This window comes from Aquarana catesbeiana, linkage group LG13 (genome assembly GCF_042186555.1).
Source record: "Aquarana catesbeiana isolate 2022-GZ linkage group LG13, ASM4218655v1, whole genome shotgun sequence".
Lineage (NCBI taxonomy): Eukaryota > Metazoa > Chordata > Amphibia > Anura > Ranidae > Aquarana > Aquarana catesbeiana.
The window spans coordinates 155,463,952-155,484,753 of NC_133336.1; the positions used below are offsets into that span (position 1 = coordinate 155,463,952).

Genomic DNA, 20,802 nt, shown 5'->3' on the forward strand with positions numbered 1-20,802 from the left:
AATCTTTCTAAACTGCCAGGGATATTATTAATCCAGGGCCTATTTTGGCAGCTGGTGGTGGGAATATATGAGTTAGGGTCTGTTTCCTTGAAATATATCTTTGTTTCTATTCCTCGAGGGGTATTGGAGATCTCCAAATCCACAAAGTGTACATTTTCACTACTAACATCCCATGTTAGACTAATGTTGTGGTCATTGTCATTCATGGAATGTAGCAATGTTTTCACACCTTCAGTATTCCCCCTCCAAATAAGCAATAAATCGTTGATGAAACGTCTGTATAGCACCACCCTTGGGTCCATGCTGTACAGAATATCCTCCTCCTCCCATTTGGCCATGTACAAATTAGCCATACTGGACACAAATTTAGCGCCCATAGCGACACCGTTTATCTGCAAATAAAAGTTAGCATACCAAAAATAATTATGTTTTAGACAAAACTTCAAACTATTCAAAATACATTTTCCTTGATTCCGTCTCATATTAGGATTCTTTTTTAATGCCCAATTAACTGCCCTTGTAGCTCCCTGATGGTCAATATTGGTATACAGTGAGGCCACATCACCTGTGGCCATCACCGTGTCAACACCAACCTCGCATTCCTTTAAAAGCTGTAATGCGTACTTGGGGTCCTTTTAAAAAGGCCTTAGTTTCTTTTACTAGGGGTTTCAAATGTATATCGATATATTCACCCAAACGGGAGGTGAACAATTCGATCCTGCTTACAATTGGTCTCCCCGGGGGGTTATTTTTATCCTTGTGGATTTTAGGAATATAATATATGACCGCTATTCTACATACAGTAGGAACCAAATCTTTTTCTTCCCTTTTATTTAACACTTCCTTCTCAACTCCATATCGGACTATTAGTTCAAGCTCAGTTTTAAATAGTTTTGTCGAATTCGATTTTAGTACCTGATAAGTTCCCCTAGCCCCTAAAATCTTACCCATTTCCTCCAGTGATTTGAGGCCCATTATAATTTCCTTCTGCTCGTACAGCTTTTTAATAGGCAATCTGTCTAAATCATTCGTAACCGATTTCTTGAATATGTCCACATATTCACTATTCGAGGGTTAAATACAGAATGATTCCTTAATTGAGTATGATCACCTTCTGCCACTGTCCTTTCCACGAGGTTTTGCATATAATATTTCTTCACATTAAGTTTCGTAATACATTTTTGGATTCCTATATAGGTCTCAAATTTGTTTAAACTTTTTTTAGGCGCATACTTGATTCCCCTATCCAAAGTTAGTATTTCGTCCCTGGTTAAATCAATGCCACTGAGGTTATACAGTGGGGAAAGTATTCAGACCCCCTTACATTTTTCACTCTGTTATATTGCAGCCTTTTGCTAAAATCATTAAAGTTCATTTTTTTTCCTCATTAATGTATACACAGCACCCCATATTGACAGAAAAACACAGAATTGTTGACATTTTTGCAGATTTATTAAAAAAGAAAAACTGAAATATCACATGGTCCTAAGTATTCAGACCCTTTGCTCAGTATTTAGTAGAAGCACCCTTTTGATCTAATACAGTCATGAGTCTTTTGGGGAAAGATGCAACAAGTTTTTCACACCTGGATTTGGGGATCATCTGTCATTCCATCTGCCATTCCTCCTTGCAGATCCTCTCCAGTTCTGTCAGGTTGGATGGTAAACGTTGGTGGACAGCCATTTTTAGGTCTCTCCAGAGATGGTCGAATGGGTTTAAGTCAGGGCTCTGGCTGGGCCAATTAAGAACAGTCATGGAGTTGTTGTGAAGCCACTCCTTCATTATTTTAGCTGTGTGCTTAGGGTCATTGTCTTGTTGGAAGGTAAACTTTCGGCCCAGCCTGAGGTCCTGAGCACTCTGGAGAAGGTTTTCGTCCAGGATATCCCTGTACTTGGCCGCATTCATCTTTCCCTCGATTGCAACCAGTCGTCCTGTCCCTGCAGCTGAAAAACACCCCCACAGCATGATGCTGTCACCACCATGCTTCACTGTTGGGACTGTATTGGACAGGTGATGAGCAGTGCCTGGTTTTCTCCACGCATACTGCTTAGAATTAAGGCCAAAAAGTTCTATCTTGGTCTCATCAGACCAGAGAATCTTATTTCTCACCATCTTGGAGTCCTTCAGGTGTTTTTTTTTTTTTTAGCAAACTCCATGCGGGCTTTCATGTGTCTTGCACTAAGGAGAGGCTTCTGTCGGGCCAATCTGCCATAAAGCCTCGACTGGTGGAGGGCTGCGGTGATGGTTGACTTTCTACAACTTTCTCCCATCTCCCGACTGCATCTCTGGAGCTCAGCCACAGTGATCTTTGGGTTCTTCTTTACCTCTCTCACCAAGGCTCTTCTCCCCCGATAGCTCAGTTTGGCCGGACAGCCAGCTCTAGGAAGGGTTCTGGTCGTCCCAAATGTCTTCCATTTAAGGATTATGGAGGCCACTGTGCTCTTAGGAACCTTACGTGCAGCATAAATTATTTTTGTAACCTTGGCCAGATCTGTGCCTTGCCACAATTCTGTCTATGAGCTCTTCAGGCAGTTCCTTTGACCTCATGATTCTCATTTGCTCTGACATGCACTGTGAGCTGTAAGGTCTTATATAGACAGGTGTGTGGCTTCCCTAATAAAGTCCAATCAGTATAATCAAACACAGCTGCACTCAAATGAAGGTGTAGAACCATCTCAAGGATGATCAGAAGACATGGACAGCACCTGAGTTAAATATGAGTGTCACAGCACAGGGTCTGAATACTTAGGGCCATGTGATATTTCAGTTTTTCTTTTTTAATAAATCTGCAAAAATGTTAACAATTCTGTGTTTTTCTGTCAATATGGGGTTCTGTGTGTACATTAATGAGGAAAAAAAAATGAACTTAAATGATTTTAGCAAATGACTGCAATATAACAAAGAGGGAAAAATTTAAGGGGGTCTGAATACTTTCCGTCCCCACTGTATATCCCTTCACCTAGTCTTCCCGCCTTCTTTTTTTTGTTGTAGCTTTCTTCCTCCTCGTCCCCTTTTTCTATATATCTTTCTTCCCTGGTGACCTCCCCCCTCCCCTTCTCTAAAAAAGAGGCCCCATATTGATTATCCTGATTAGGTAAATCGTACAAAGGCCCCCACAGATAAGATGGGGCGGGGGGGTTGTGGTGCTGTCAACAGAACAGTATATGACGTAAATGGGTAAGATTCTTGGGGATAAGGGAACTTATAAGGTACTAAAATCGAATCCGACAAAACAATTTAAAACTGAGCTTGAACTAATAGCCTGATATAAGTTGAGAAGGAAGTGTTAAATAAAACGGAAGAAAAATACTTGGTTCCTACTGAATGTAGAATATATGGAGAATCCTAATATGAGATGCAATCAACGAAAATTTATTTTGAATAGTTTGGCATTTTGTCTAAAACATAATTATTTTTGGTATGCTAACAACTTTTATTTGCAGATAAAAGGTGTTGCTATGGACGCTAAATTTGCACCCAGTGTGGCTAATTTGTACATGGCCAAATGGGAGGAGGAGGGTATTCTGTACAGCATGGACCCAAGGGTGGTGCTGTACAGACGTTTCATTGACGAATTATTGCTTATTTGGAGGGGGAATACGGAAGGTGTGGAAACATTGCTACACTCCATGAATGACAATGACCAGAACATTAGTCTAACATGGGATGTTAGTAGTGAAAATGTACACTTTTTGGATTTGGAGATCTCCAATACACCTCGAGGAATAGAAACCAAGACATATTTCAAGGAAACAGACTGTAACTCATATTCCCACCACCAGCTTCCACTGTAGGCCCTGGATTAATAATATCCCTAGAGAGCAGTTTATGCGGATTAAAAACAATTGCACAAACAATGCTAATTATGAAATACAAACAGAGAAGTTAAGTGGAATGTTTAGGGCCAATTTTTTTGAAGCAGAAAGACAAAGTAAAAAGCACAAAATCAAATAGTGATATGGGTACCTGTTTAGTTCTCGATTTTATAATTTACAAAACAAGGAAGTGGAGAAAATCATTAAAAGGTATTGGTAGATCCTAAAGCAGGATGTATACCTTAAAAAAAGTTTATTGGATAAACCAAAAATTGTCTACAAACGAGCCCTGAATTTAAGGGCTCAACTGGTGCATAATGTAATTGAACCTCCTCCGGCCAAGCCTTTGATGTTTTGGGACATCAAGGGGTTACACAGATGTGGTAGATGTTAAGGGTCCCAAGAAATGTTAGTATGAAGATTTGTAAAAGATTTTAATTTTCTAACTGTTCACATATGATCAGGGATTTTATTTCATGTGACACTATAGGGGTTGTCTATGTAATTAAGTGCCCATGCAACCTATTGTATGTAGGTAGGACAAAGAGGGCGTTAAAAGCAAGAATGCAAGAGCATGTGAGAAATATACGCAAAGGATATAATAAGCATCACCTATCAATTCACTTTAGGGATAAACATCATAAAAACCCTGAAGGGATGCAGTTTTAGGGTATTGAGGCCCCCAATCATTGGAGGGGTTCCAACTTCGTAAGAGAGATTAGTAAGATGGAATCATGGTGGATACACCAATTAGGGTCCCTCTGGCCAGGAGGATTAAATAAGGAGTTTGATTTAAAATGTTTGCTGAGGAATTATTGATTTATTTTTTTTTTTTTTTGGCCCTAGGATATGAATTAAAGTTTGGATACGGCTCGTGTTATGTTGATAAAGTTTTGGTATCCTAATATACCTAGTCATGCCAGCTAAAGGGGGGTGTTCGCGTTTTTTTTTTTTTTGAAGCGCCTTGCCTATTTGAGGTGTTGTGTGCCCTTTAATGACTAATAATATCTTCTGATTTTTTTAATGTCGTGAATACCTTTAGGATATTATTCTTCATTGATTTCTAATATTTCTTTGTTAAAGTCGTCTGGATATCCCATTTTTGGGGTGTGTATATATAATGTTACGGTTTATAGGGGTCTTCTCTGTATGGGTGGATGCAGAGCATGGTATGCACATACACACATTCTTTGAGGCATTAGAATTAATTGTTACATACATTGTTACATATATACATATGTTTTTTTACATAAATTTTGGGGATATTCATATCTATATAGTTTTTTTAATTTTATGGTAGGTTTAGAGCATCTATTTACATGTAATTGTCTCATACCTCAGTATGTACCATAATGTGTTTATATTCATGTATATGTTTAAAAATATATGTTATATATTTTAATTGTTAGAATCGTATTAGATCGTTATTTTACATAATGTCGTATCTGGGATCAGGCTGTATGTTCGCTCTGTAACACCGTTCTTCAATCGAGCATCTTTTATGGCTACAGCTTAATTTCGGCAGATATATACAATGCAGATATATACAATATAACATTGCTCTACAGCATGGAGGATTAGGTAGTTCAACATTGCTGTGCGCCAAGTCATAGCACGCTCTGTTTAGGATTCCAGTATAAACAGTGGATTGGGCTAAGCATATGGACATTAGAATGTCCATGGACTACAAGAAAATTTGCCGGCGGCCGAGTATTTAACTGACAGTTTCACCGTCCAATCAGCAGGAGATTTAAAATCTCCCTTGTATTGTCGCACGTAGGGGAGGGGACAGGACGGTGTAGGACGGTGTAGGACGGTGTAGGACGGTGTAGGACGGTGTAGGACGGTGTAGGACGGTGTAGGACGCAGCTGGTCTGCCTCACAGACAATGAACTTACAACCTCAACCAAAACCTAGTGCTTTAGGCATATTACAGAGTGGTGCACTAAATGCACCTAACCCATGTGAGTACCCTGTACTGGGGCTTTTTGTTTGTACAATAAATTGTGTTAAAACGGTATCCCGCGATGGAGTTTATTTTTACTATTTGCATATGAGGAAACAGCACCCGTGAGCGGTTTGGGACTATACAACTAACTTAGAATCCCTAAGGTGATTCATATGCGCGGTTGACCGAACTTAATTGTGAGGTCACACGCTCTGAGGGGAGCACCTGAGTGTGGACACCACAACACATTTCACGTTTTTATGAAGTCACCATTATATATCTATCATGTTGGACTGTCCTTCGTTTGATCAAGATGTCACTGGTTTATGCCTTATAGCACGTTATAATTCATGTTTGTGGCACCAAATATATATATTCTTTAAGAGTTTGTTTTATTTTTATTTTATTTTGTCTGTGGAGTGTAACGCATATCACAGATTATATTATCACAGCAGCAAAAGAACTTTATATACAATTTTTTAGCTATGTATTTTTATGTTATCGAGTTTTATATTTTTTGTTTCAATACTGCAATGTTGGCACTTTAATATTCATTGTTGGGAAGAACATCAGGAGATAGCGCAGCAATTTTTAATTTATATGATCTTTACACGGCTTTATGAGACGTGATTAATGCTAGCAGCTGTCAATTATCACCACGCACCAAATAATAATTATAATAATTGGTAGCACGCAAGATCCTCATAGTAGGTAAGTAGAACATGTTTTTTATTTTTAAACAAAAAAAAAAGACTTTAATATCACTTAAAGCTTAAACTGCCCCTCAGTGCTGAGTGGGCCAGAGCTATTTATAACATGTGCAAAGAATATACAGTAATATAGTCCACATCATGTATTAATGCAAATATGTGCGCTCTGACTTTAAAACAAGTGAACTGGGCTAAGAAAAAATAACCAAATGATAATGTGAAACTTCAATTTCTAATTGAAAATGGTAAAAGTCAGTGTGCAAGATAATATAAGTGAAAGTCCCACTAAACAAGCAGATCTTGCAATCCAAACTCATAAAAAAATCTTGTGAGCACAATCTGATGCCAGCATAGCAAACAGAAGTGTACTCCACAAAAGTCCCACCAGTGCTCACAAACTCCTTACTGGACATATACGCTCTCAAAATGACAAGATCGACTTTGCCTGACAGGCACACAGCTGTAACTCACTACAGTATCTTGGTTTATGCAGCGCTCCTGGATCAAACTCACAGCAGACATAAAAGGAACAAGTCCCATAGCATAGTATTTAAAAACAAGGTTCAATTTATTGTAAAAAGTAACTCGCATAAAAAGATTATTGACCAGCGCATATATAAGAGAAACCGACACAGCCGCAAGTCACATCGGCAGACAACGTTGTCAGTAACAAAAAACATCATGTTTTACCAGTATTAGTCTGTATTTATCTTTGCATCGAATTGTGTGTGTGTCCTCGTGGTGTGAGGGCTGTGAAATTCTCATGGGTGATCGGGAACAAGTGAACAAATAAAGGTTTGCCTTTAGAAAGGGCTCACCAGGCAAAAAGTCCCTTAAAGTGGTTTCAAAGTCTCAACCCCCAATAACCACCTGAGTTCCTTCTCAATTCAGCGATGTGCACGAGAGCTGAGCTTTTTCTGGGACTCTCGTGCTTCATTTGCTGAGACAGCAGTGGGAGCTATTGGCTGCTGTTACTGTCAATCACAGCCAGTGAGCCAATGAGGAGAGTGCGGGGGCGGGGCTGAGCTTCGGCTCTTTGTGTCTTATAGATGCATAGAGCAGGGCTCGGGAGCGGGAATACACCAGTACCCCAGAGCAAGCGGCCTATTGGGGGCACTGGCTGAGGAGGAGCCAGGAGCGCTGGCGGGGGACCCGAAAAGAGGAGGATCGAGTCTGATCTGTGCAAAACCACTGCACCAAGCAGGTAAGTATGACATATTGGTTATTTAAAAAAAATAGAAATAACCTTTAATGTCACTTTAAGGGGAGTCCCAAGTCCTTCAAACATTTCACAGTGATTGTAAAGTCTTTTTTTTTTTTTTTTTTTTCCTTAACAAACATGTTAACTTGCCTCCTCTATGCAGTTGGTTTTGCACAGAGCAGCCTGGATCCTCCTCTTCTCGGGTGCCTCTTTGCTGCTCCTGGCCTCTTCCTCCTGTTGAGTGCCCCCACAGCAAGCAGCTTGCTATGAGGGCACCCGAGCCGAACTGCAGCTCTGTGTGTCCATTCAGACGTGGAGCTGCTGTTCGGCCCTGCCCCCTCTCCCCCCTGATTGGCTAACTGACTTTGACAGCCGTGGGAGCCAATGGCGCCACTGCTGTGTCTCAGCCAATCTGGAGGGAGAGTCCCAGATGACTGGGGGATTCATAGACATTGGTGGACAGAAAGGGGGCTCAGGTAAGAATTAGTGGGTGCTAGGGAGGCTGCTACACACAGAAGGCTTTTTATCTTAATGCATTAAAGTGGAGTTCCACACAAAAATGGAACTTCTGCTTTTCGGAACCCTCCCCCCTCCGGTGTCACATTTGGCACCTTTCAGGGGGGAGGGAGGGTGCAGATACCTGTATAATACAGGTATTTGCACCCTCTTCTGGGCATAGACTCCCGCGGGGGGTCTACGCCACTTCCCATCCCCCCGCTGTCTGCTGGGAGACACACAGGTCCCAGAGACAGCAGGGGCTATTCGGATTGCGCAGCGTGACTCGCGCATGCGCAGTAGGGAACCAGGAAGTGAAGCCGCAAGGCTTCACTTCCTCATTCCCTTACCGAAGATGGCGGCGGCAGCACCCGAGGACCAGGCTTCACTTCCTCATTCCCTTACCGAAGATGGTGGCGGCAGCACCCGAGGACCAAGGGACGGCTCGGCCTCGGGTGCCGACATCGCGGGCGCCCTGGACAGGTAAGTGTCCTTATTTTAAAAGTCAGCAGCTGCAGTATTTGTAGCTGCTGGCTTTAAAAAAAAATTGGTGGACCTCCGCTTTAAGATAAAAAGACCTTCTGCCTTTACAACTCCTTTAAGAAACCAGTAAGAAGGGGGATCTCATACTGATACCCTATACTCAGAATGTAGATCAGCCCATGGACGGAGTCTGATAAATAGACTTGCTTGCATTTTGAGAAGCTGCTGGAAGATAAAGCGGTTGCTCATGGTCTCAGATCAGAACTTTTTCATGAGCAGATTTGGTTATTGACATCGGCAACCTAAGTGTTACACACTTCCCTGGACCTTGGTGTCAATCGTGGGACATCACACTTCAATCTTCTGGAGTGGGTACATCTTTGACGCTGGGGTCCCAAAAGTAGTGTTGCTGAGGATTGTCCAGGATGCATAGGCAATATGGGGCCTGTAGTTCCTCACACTCTAGGAATGAAAAAGAGCTGTCAATTGAGATGGAGATTGTAGTAGAAAAGTGTGATCTTCTCTCAGAACCTTGAGTAGGAGTAAGTAGACCCACTTGTAAGAAATTCCCAGCAAGAACTTGTAAATATTCCAGAAGAGGTTTTAACAGGCTCTCTCCTGTACTGTGTATGCCGACATAGGTCTGCAGTATCTGGATAAAGGGACCATTAAAGTCTACATTCCTTTTACCCCATGCTTAGTGGAGGATCTCCTCTTTTAAAGTGTTTGTTATCCGAGCATTTCATATTCCTGATACGTGCCATGTACTTGTATGAAAAAATATTCTGTGTTGAAATCCATGGTGTTCCTATCAGTCCCTCTGCTTTCCTATTAAAAACTGACCACAATGAGCAGGAGAACACATTGTGGTCAGTTCTCTAGCTATGCTGGGAACTCTGCCTACTCTACTCCAATGATCAGACTTGTCCTGACACGCCCCTTCTTCCCCTCACAGCCATTCACTGGGGAGCTCAGTATACTGTTTCTTCTCCTCCCCCCAGCTCTTATGCACCTGAGAACAGAGGGAATGTGATAAATTATAAAAAAAAAAAAGAGGGGGGGGGGGGGTTATTTTTTATATCTATGCACAAATGTTTTGCCTTTTCTTTATCGTACATCATAGGACACAGAGCGTCAAGTATTTACTTAGTGGGTTATGGGCCTACCTTCAGGTGTTGACACTGGTATAACCAATACAGAAAGTTGACTCCCTTATATAACCCCTCCTCCTTCCAGGAGTACCTCAGTTTTTTCGCCAGTGTCTAAAGGTGTTGGTCACGAATGAAGATGTGCTCTGAGGAGCTCCTAGAGGGATCCATAACGGATTTAAAAAACCTCCACAGCTGGATCCATCCTTGCCCCTGAGGCCATAGGATGGCACCTGGGCCTCGCAGACAAAAATGAGGTTTTGCCTGTAAGCTTCTCTTTGAGAACTGGACCCTAGGAACCAGGACTTTTTTTGGTCTTGTTACATTACCTAAAGTGTTCCTGAGGGGTGCTATACAGGTCCAAAGGAGTGGAACCCCTATTTAAAGGGACCCGGTCTTTGAAGGTTTACAACGCAGCTCGCCATGATGGGTTAAGTTTGGCTCTGTCTGTTTACAGCAGTATCCTGCAGTGAGGACAAGGTATGGGAAGAAGCTAATGCTTTTTTCCTTCCATATACCTTGTATGCCTTTTAAAATGTCTCCCCTATAGGGAGTAATTTACACAACCTAGGTACGATGTTTTACAGCAGCTCTGTCTCTAGGCTATATAGCATGTGTGGTTCCAGTGGAGGGGGTTCTTAGTTAATAATCCTTTTAAAGGATTTTAGTAAAATACAGCAGTTGCAGAAAACAAGTATGTATATAAACTTCGGTGGCAGGCAATGGCCTCCCTGTCTGCACAGTTTTTAGCTTAGGCACTTCCGCCTAGCAGCATTGGGATTCCCTGTGCCAAAGAACTGCTGACAGAACCCCCCGCCCCCTCTCCCCTCTTGCAAGGATACAAGCTAGAAGAAGTGCGTCCACATATATAGATTTGTGCATACTGGTCCCCAGCCTGGTATTACAGGCAAATATGCTGGTGGCAAAGGAAACGGCAGTGTCACCTCCTCCCTTCGGTTCTGCAATAGCAGACCCGCATACCGTTTGTGCACACGCAGACTAGCCATATTCATTTTTTTTTTTTTTTTTTTTTTTCAATTTTTTTATTTCTTTACAGGTATACAGAGATAAGTCTATGGGAGCAAACAACATCTCCACTTATATACATATTTAAAACCAAAACACCATTTCCAAATCAAAATCTGCATTCCTGTTATTTTTATCTTTTTATACATACAAGACAAAACAATTCCCCTTTAACACCTCATACCCTGTGGCCCGAAACCCTAGTGGGCCAAAAAAAAAAAAAAAAGGGAACCCCCCCTCCCCTAGTAGCCACCCCGTCCAGAGAGGTTCCGGGGCCTCTAATTGCTTGACTATATCCCCCCTTTTGCCCCTCCTGCATATCCTACTCTCCTAGAGGACTAGGAGAACTAGGCATATTCAAAGAGAGGGGCGGGTATTGCTGGAGGACGCTGAGGGGCCTGTCCGCAAGGTCACGTGGCACCATGTACAAGACATAATGTCTACACACAACATACAGCGCAGAGACTGAGGGAGAGGCGCTGAGGCTTTATTACACACTCTCTCAGTTGCAGAGATCTCTTAGCCGAAGAGAAGAAGTCTGACACACTAAGAGATACCAGAGCTCTGGGCACGTACGGGGTGTAAACAGGCATTTCCAGTACAGGAAACACTATTGTTACTTAGCAGTTAAAAACTGTTGTTATGGTGACCCTGTTTTTGCTAGAACTTTTGTTAAGCAAATAGTATTTTTGTGTACCTCCTGCTTTTGTGCTCAGCACTATGTCTTCCAGAGCTACCGTGAAGGTACCTAAGGTGCCACCCCCAGGCACTGGGAACCCCAGTCATGCTTTCATACTGTCTTCCTCTCCGGAGGTATTAGACTTGGCAAGCCAGGGTGAGCCATTGGAAGCTAGCGGTGGTGCAACTGCTTCACACACTTCAGCCCCTGTATACGTGACTGAAGATACATTTTCCTCTGCCCTGCAGGGCTTAAAAGGAAGATTAGCGGCTTTAATTGCATCCTCTATCCAAGTGGATAGGAAGTGTCCTAGGTCCCCCTCCCCCACCTTAGACTCTTTATGGATGGAGGGTTCAAAGGAATTATGGGGACAGGATGAGGTATTACTCTCAGATGATCGAGAGGAAAGACAAGCCAGTTATTCCTCTGCGGAGGAAACAATACTTGATGTTTCGGCTTTACAGTCTGAAGTACAGAGCCTTACAGAGATGGTTTGCTCTACTTTCATGCTACCCTTAACAGTTAGCTGAAGGTCTGGTCTCCTCCTTGGGTTCCTTGAAACATTTACAGCCTTTGCATGTGTTTCCCGTCCACGCATTACTAAAAAAGCTTATTTATACCGAATGGGATCATCCGGATAAGCATTTTTCCCCTCCAAAGAGATTCTCAATTCTCTATCCTATGGGGGAAAAATTCACTAAAAGATGGAAAGTTATAGCAGTTGACGCTGCGATTTCCAATGTGAATAAAAGTTTAACTTGTCCAGTGGACAATGCGCATATGCTTAAAGATCCAACAGATAAGAAGTTGGAAGGTCTGTTAAAATCCTCTTTTTCCTTAGCAGGGACCGTGACCTGCAATTGCAGCTATAGGCATCTGTCAGTCTTTAAAGGACCAGTTCACAGATGCTCTTAAAGAGCTCCCTGCACAACAGGTCTGGGAGTTGGCCAAGCTACCAAAAGCTTTATGCTTTGCAAAAGATGCTATGAAGGATTCTATTCATAAGGCATCACCCCTTGCGCTTGTACTAGTACACATGCGAAGGACCCTTTGGTTAAAGGGTTGGTCAGCTGAAGTGCCTTGCAAGAACCTTCTAACTAGTTTTCCCTTTAAGGGAGAACGACTATTTGGCAATAATTTGGATAAAATCAATCCAAACAATTTCTAGCGAAAAGAGTACTCTTTTACCAGTCAAAAGAAAAGATAAACGTCCTTTGTTTAAACGCACTTTTTTTCCCTCGCCAGGTGCATCCACCTCTAGGCAGGGGCGGCAGCCTCTGCCGTCGGACTCTAGAGGAAGACCCCAGGCACAAAGGAAGACCTGGGGCTGCAAGTCTGCAAAGCAGAATACCAAGGCCTCATCCTGAAGAGGCATCTCCCCTCACCAAGGTGGGGGGGAAGACTTCTGAGGTACTCAGAAGTCTGGCAAAGGGAAATTCAGGACAGATGGACTCTCTCCACAGTGTCTCTAGGATACAAGCTAGAATTTCGAGAGTTTCCACCGTCTCGTTTTCTGTATTCAAACCTGTTTACGGTACCAAAGCCAAATGGGGATGTCTAAATCAGTTCCTGAATATCCGCTCCTTTCGTCAATCAAGTCAGTCGTTTCCATCCTACAAGGAGGAGAACTTCTGGCATCCATTGACATCAGAGATGCATATCTGCATGTCCCTATATTTCCTCCTCACCAGAGGTTTCTGCGGTTCGAAGTAGAACAACACTTTCAGTTTGTAGCCTCGCCCTTCGGGCTTGCTACAGCACCCCGGGTATTCACAAAAGTACTAGCCCCACCTCTAGCCAGGTTAAGGGCACAGGGCATAACTGTCTTGGCTTACTTAGACGATCTATTGTTAATAGACCAGTCAGTGGCTCGCTTGAAGCAAGATGTGGCCATTACAAGCAGTTACCTGGAGAGTCTGGGTTAGATTCTCAACCTGAAGAAATCCTCATTAAAGCCAATAAAAAGGCTGGAGTATCTGGGCCTGATCATAGACACAGCCCAGGAAAGGGTGTTCTTGCCTCCCATAAAGATCAGCTCCATACAAGCGCTGGTGCGGATGGTCAGGTCGAAGAGAAATCCCTCAATTGGCCTTTGCATGAGGTTGCTAGGAAAGATGGTAGCTTCATTCGAAGCAGTTTCCTATGCCCAATTCCATTCTAGACTGTTTCAAAACAGTATCCTGTCTGCTTGGAACAAGACAATTCAAGCTTTGGATTTGCCAATGCGACTGTCCCCAAGAGTGTCCCAAAGCCTCAGTTGGTGGTTACTAACTCGGAACCTGCTGAGGGGAAAATCCTTCAGACCAATTATCTGCAAAGTAGTCACGACAGATGCCAGCCTGTCAGGCTGGGGAGCAGTACTAGAGAAGACGACTGTCCAGGTACAGTGGACAAGAACCGAAAGAGCCTTGCCCATCAACATCCTAGAGATTTGCTCAGTGTATCTGGCTCTGAGAACCTGGACCTCCAGGTTAAAGAATTGTTCCGTCAGGATCCAATCCGACAATGCCATGGCTGTGGCATATATCAATCATCAAGGGGGCACCTAAAGTATCTCAGCTCAGAGAGAGGTGAACCAGATTCTAACTTGGGCAGAAAAGAATGTCCCATGCCTTTCAGCAGTTTTCATTCCGGGAGTAGAGAATTGGCAGACGGACTTCTTAAGTCGCCAGCAGTTATTCCTGGGGTAATGGTCTCTTCATCCCGAGATTTTTCGGGCTGTTTGCCAAAGATAGGGGACTCCGGACGTAGACCTTCTAGCATCCAGATTCAACAAGAAGCTAGTCCACTTTGTGTCCTGGACAAGGGACCCACTCGCATACGGAACAGATGCGTTGGTGACCCCGTGGGATCAGTTTTCACTGATCTATGCGTTTCCCCTGATTCAATTGCTGCCTCGACTTCTTTGCAGGATCAAGCTGGAAAGAAAGCCAACAATACTGGTAGCACCAGCATGGCCCAGAAGGTCATGGTACACAGAAATCGTGAAAATGGCAGCGAGGACCCATGGTCCCTCCCACTAAGGTGAGACCTGCTATCACAGGTACAGATATTCCATCCTACTTTACGAACGCTACATTTAATGGCCTGGCTATTGAGACCCACATTCTGAAGAAATGTGTGCTTTCCAGGTCAGTTATTTCTACTTTGATTAATGCTAGGAAGCCAGTTTCCAGAGCTATATATTATAGAGTCTGGAGGGCTTATGTTTCCTGGTGTGAATCCATGGGTTGGCACCCTCGGAGATATATCCTAGGCAGAATTCTTGCCTTTCTACAATTAGGTGTAGAGATGAAGTTAGCCTTGAGTACTATTAAAGGGCCAAGTCTCTGTCTTATCAACTTTATTTCAAAGACTGCTTGCTACACAGGTATGCAGCCCCCCTGAAAGGAGCTTCCCTAAGGGTCCTCCAAAAAAGTTAGATTATTCGCAATGGGGTATGGCGCTCCCTATAGGATAATATGGGATGTTCAGCTACAGCGAAGGGGGGGGGGGGGGTGTGGTGGGGGGGTTTTGTTACCCTGTATATCCTGATTTGTGATAGTGGAAGCTATACCAAATATCTAAATAAAATTACATAAAACACTATCCCCCTAGTGGTGGTTTACAGTAACCACCAGTAAATTGTGCCAATATGAGCAATCTTAAGTGATAAAAAATCATAAAAAAGTGAACGCAAAAATATAGAAGGTGTAAACTAAACACCTATAATTGTGACAGGATTTCAAAGAAAAACCACCATATGATATAGTGGTTTGGCATTGAGCAGATACATATAATGCACCTCTGCCTAATAGTACAAATATCTACAAATAAAACCAAACAAATTATATAGTGTTCATAGTCCATAAAAGTGGTACATTTCTACAAAAAAACTGTGTTCAAAATTTTTTCTTCAAGCAAAAAACCGTGACTGGGGTGTTTTCAAATGTTCTTAGTGACTTTTGTGCTCCCCCTCAAGGGTCCCCACTCACCGGATCCAGCAACCCCAAAAGGGGCAAACAGCATGTGATTATCTCCTCCACGATCTCCTCGCCACCGCGATCATGTAAGGCGCCCAGGGTGGTCTCTGTTCTCCGTATTGATGGTTAGATTTTAATCATGGTAGCTCCCTCATAGAGAAAGGAATATAAGGCTCCCATAGTGTTGTAGGTAAAAAAAAAATTTTATTGAAAAATATCCATATTAAAATAAAAATAAACCAATACTAAAAAGGTTAAAAATAAAAATACGAAAATCCAACAACAGTGTATCAGATACACCACAGATCAAGGTATGGATACCATAAGTGGAACGTGTCTGAACAATAGGCCAGGTGTAAAGCAGCAGCGTGATGCTGGATGGAGGTAGTCCGGGGTTTCATGCAAGGAGTGATGTGGATTAATCCGCCAGTTAAATCACCCTTAAGCCCTTGGGACTTGAATTTAGTTTTGTCTGTGTTACAAAAACAGCCATTTGAACCAATATCAGAATTGACTGCTCTTTCTTGTAAAGAGCCTTATTTGATTATTCATGAGGACAGAGTGGTGTTACGCCCTCATCCAGGCTTTTTGCCCAAAGTGGTTTCAGGCTTTCATCTAAATTAAGATATTGTCCTGCCATCGTTTTTCCCAAAACCAGGTTCCAGGGAAGAAAGGTCACTACATTCTCTTGATGTAGTGAAAGCAGTGAAAATCTATTTAAAGAAAACTGCTCAGATTTGTAAGACTGATGTCTTATTTATTCTGCCAGAGGGTCCTAAGAAAGGACAGGCAGTGTCAAAATCCACTGTCGCTAAGTGGATTCGGCAAGTTATATTTCAAACGTATGATTTAAATGGAAAGATTCCCCCTTTTCAAGTTAAGACGCACTCTACCAGAGCGATTTGTGCTTCTTGGGCAGTGCGTCACTAGGCCTCCATGGCTCAGATCTACAAGGCCATAACTTGGTCTTCAGTGCACACATTTTCAAAGTTTTGTCAAGTGGATGTAAGATGGAATGAGGATATCGCCTTTGGGCGCAGTGTGCTGCAGGCAGCAGTAAGTCCTCAGGTCTGGGGGTTGCCCTACGGGTTTGTGTCTCCCTCCCCTCAAGTAGCATCGCTATGGGATATCCCACTAAGTAAATACTTGAGGCTCTGTGTCCTATGATGTACGATAAAGAAAATAGGATTTTTAAAACCGCTTACCTGTAAAATCCTTTTCTTGGAGTACATCATAGGACACAGAGCTCCTGCACCTCTCTTATGTGGTGTAAGTATATTGCTTGGCTACAAAAACTGAGGTATTCCTGGAAGGAGGAGGGGTTATATAGGGGAGTCAACTTCCTGTATTGGTTATATCAGTGTCAACACCTGAACGTAGGCCCATAACCCACTAAGTAAATACTTGAGGCTCTGTGTCCTATGATGTACTCCAAGAAAAGGATTTTACAGGTAAGCTGTTTTTAAAAATCCTATTTTTTGTTTCAGTTTTAAACTAAATGGACTGTTTTACAAGGTGATTGTTTACAATCCCTTTTATATGTTGAAAACTTTTACCTGACGTAGTAAATTCTTTGAAAGGGACATATTCTGTTTCCGGGGCCTTGTACCCTATGGATTCTGTCCAGGTTAGTGTGATCTGAGGGCGATTTCGTAAGGATGATATTGAGGATACCCATCACCATTGCAGGCAGATCCATCCCGGATGCTGCTGTATGCTTCGGAGTCTTAAGGTTATTCCTCTGGTTGCGGTTCTCATTATACTCGTGTAGTTGGAAGTGTGGGAATCATCGTTGACATACTGCTTAGGCTTCCTCAGCCGATTAGCTGCTGTTTGATGTTCTCCAAAGTTAGAATTTTCTGTTCAGTGTAGGCAATTTTGTTGCTGATCTACTAGTTCATAATGCAAGACTGATGTTACCTGCTTGTAGGTCAGACTTGGTCAGTAGGGTTTGCAAGAGTAGTCAAATGTCAGTTTCCTCAGGTGGGGGGCTGTGTTTTGGGCTGCAATTGTGGTCTGATGGAGCCAAAAAGGAGCCAAACAGGGTGAGAGTTGGAATAGGAGGGGGGCTCGACTCATGTCCTGCACATGCCGTATGATTATCCATCTGTACCATAGTCTGTATTCCTGAGGTGGGAAGGCACCATACTTGTCTCTCTGGGTAATTGTTGCTCTTGCTGTGTAGAGAGAAATTGAGCAGTAGGAGTGTGTGCTAGGATGTCTGGGAGGTACTGTGAGTCTCTTGCTTAAACTTCTGCTTCAATCCTGTTTGATCAGCAGTGTAGACTAGATTTGCTGTGTAAGTTTATAGGGTGTATTGTATCAAATTCATTTTAGATGAGATGTAAGAATGCAGAATGTTCTTTGCAAAGTCAATTTTTGCTTAGTGAATTAGGAGTGTGTGTGTTTTTTCCTTTTTTCTTAATGTTCTTTTTACAAATGATTAGGTATTATTTGCAAATTGCATTTGCAATTTGGGTGCATATGCAAAGAACTTTGAGCGATGCTCAAAGCACTACAAAGCTTCCCTCTACAGTCCGAAGCACAAAACAGGTTTCAGCATTCAAACAAGCTCATCCAGGCTAGCAGAAGCGGGCAGAAGACAAAAAGTGGAAACTCTGCACAGAAAAACATTTTAGAGGAGTATAGTCAAGGGGAGCTTAGGATGAAGCTGTATCTTCACCTTTCCATATAGTGGCTGGGCTCCGGTGTGCAACGTTTCCACCTTCTGTCTTCTGATTGCAATTGGGCTTCACCTCATTCACTAAGCTATAGCTGGCCATACACTGGAGATTTCATCTGGTTTCTGAGGAACCGGTGGAAATGTACTGTTAGTGTCCCTGTCTGTCGCCTCCTGCCCAACAGCCATCGACTGAAAAAGCGAAGGAGCTGGGTGTACATTTTTGTCTGAAAAGCAGCAGCATCCAGTCAGATGCAGCCACTATAAGGGTATTTTGACAGCTGGCAGGGTAGATTTTCTATCTGTGCTTTGTAGAGTGGATGAGATTTTTTTTTTATTATTTTTTATTTTTTCAGTTTAGGTGAAAATTCATGCTGCTTAAAACAGGCCATGAATCGAAATTCGTCGCGTTAGCAGGAACCATGTATGACCGTTCTTGTTCATGAGTACTCACTCTATCGATTGACCTTTCACAAACTGGCTTGTTGGTATAATTTTGCTCTATCAGTGCATGCAACCAGTGCATGGTTTTATTGTGGTGTTTTTTTTGCTAATTTATTTACATGATTAAAAAGCCCAATTTTATCACACAGATTCGACCTGTTTGAAAAAATAAACCTCCATATTCAACAAGTAAAAACAAATGCATTACAAAATACCTTTAATTGAATATGTTGCGCAAACTGTTGGTGCATATATAAATCCTGAATATAGAGAGAAATCCTGAAATGTTGTTTGTTTTTTTTTTTTTGTTTTTTTCCTTTGAAACTTTTGGGTGGTGAAGGTGGATTTTTTGACATACTACAAAAAAACATATTGAAGATTGTCTATCTGTACCCACCACATAAAGTTAATCATTTAGATCCCCAGTCAGGTTGTGAAACATATATTTTATTACCTGTAAGGATTTGTATTTGGAATCCTCGACAGGTTCATTTTGTTGCAGTCTTAACAGGGCATCAGGAGAATGCCTTGGTCTTAATTTATATGCCCTTTTGAGTTCGAACACTGCAGCCACCCGCATGTCCAGTTTCTCATTTACAACAGTATAGTGAATATTGCAGAGTTGGCATATCACATTTTTAAGAATCACTTCCCCAATCCAGTTCATTGTCATCATGGAGCCAGATTTGTTGGCTTGGCCAAACACTGATGAAAGATTGTATGTGTATGTCAAGGCAAACCTACTGCGACAGAGGAAAGAGTTTGCTTTGACATTGTCACTCTGCATTCCATGGGCAAGGTAACGGTGTTTGGAAATCCTTTTTTTTTTTTTTTTTTTTTGTTTTTTTTTTTTTTTTTCTAGGTCTCTCCTAATAATTTTAGGAAATTAGGTGTGTTCAATAAACCATCTTTAAGATGGCTTTAAACGCAATTGTACTTTGCGCGAAACCTGTCCAAATACAGTAAGGGTGCAGTAATTCTTTTAAATTGATGTCCAGAAGGAGTGGAAAACCATACACTTCAGAGATGGGTGCTGCTAACTTCTGAATCAGTACTAAATCAATGAAGCTCAAGCTTCCTGCTGATTGCAGAGCTATACATCTGACTCAGGAAGGTAGGTTTAAAGAGACTGTCAGGAAGATCAAGCAACACTGCAGCGAGTATGAAGTCCAGGACCATAATTTTAAGAAAAAAGTTTAACTGCAGTTGCCGGCGGGAGTGGCAGCGTAGGAGGGAGCCGTCAATTGCAACTGATTCACTGAGATCCATGCTGGGGGGTGACAATTAGTGCTGGGGGGATAGATGTAATAGACAGGGGACAGATAGCGGGGGGGGATTTTACACAGAACAATTATTTGAGGTAGTGCAGGAGGGAAGGAATTTTTTTGTGTGGTTACAAGACATCCCCCCACATATCTTTATAAAATTTTAAAACCATGCTGAAATAGAAATGTTTTTTGGATAAAGGTTTCTCTTCTTTTTTTTTTTTTTTTTTTTCTTTTAGGATTTCTTCTTTTACTCTTTAGTGTATGATCCTCAACAGAAGACCCTCTTAGCAGACAAAGGAGAGATACGTGTTGGCAATCGATACCAAGCTGATGTAACAGACCTGCTAGAGGAAGGTAAAAATTAATACCATGTGACCTAATCATCCTCTGCCTTAAAGTGTTACTGTGGGCAAAAAAAAAAAAAGAGACCTATTATGCAGTTTGTCACTAGCAATAACAAAGTCATTTTTGTTTATCTGAATGCCCCAGTAACTGTTTTGAAACTACTGATCCTGCCAGAAGAGCCATTATTTTCCTGCTTCATGTAATGGGGTGACAGCAGTGTTCACTCTGCAGTGAAATCTTAGAGCAGTGTGCTCACCCTGTAAATGGAGTAGTCTTAGATGGTGTTTTTAAAATGGACTTTAAGATCTCTTGCATGTTAATGGTAAAAAAAAATCAAACATATTTGCGAGTATACTTGCAAAAAATACTAACTTTCAACTGGATTTTTTTTCTTTCTTTTTTTCTTGATCAATACCCAACGCACATCTACGTGCCTGTTTACAGACACACTAAAAACAATGGGCTGCATTTAGATCAGTAGGTTTTTACTGTATATGTGCATTGGTGTACCGCTGAGAATGAATGACAATGAGCTGCAATATACATCTATCACACATTATTGTGTATTTTGGGAACACATTAACTACTTAAGCCCCGA

At 42.1% G+C, this 20,802-nt stretch overlaps 1 protein-coding gene across 6 annotated transcripts in view; it reads left to right on the top strand.

Annotated features, from left to right (window-relative positions):
• Positions 1-20,802, top strand: part of MTA1 (metastasis associated 1) — a 611,607-nt gene that overhangs the window by 126,555 nt on the left and 464,250 nt on the right. For all 6 annotated transcript variants that reach the window (XM_073610308.1, XM_073610309.1, XM_073610310.1 and 3 more), the window contains exon 6: positions 20,096-20,213. In XM_073610308.1, the coding sequence (XP_073466409.1) occupies positions 20,096-20,213 (118 nt within the window). The remainder of the gene's footprint in view (positions 1-20,095; positions 20,214-20,802) is intronic.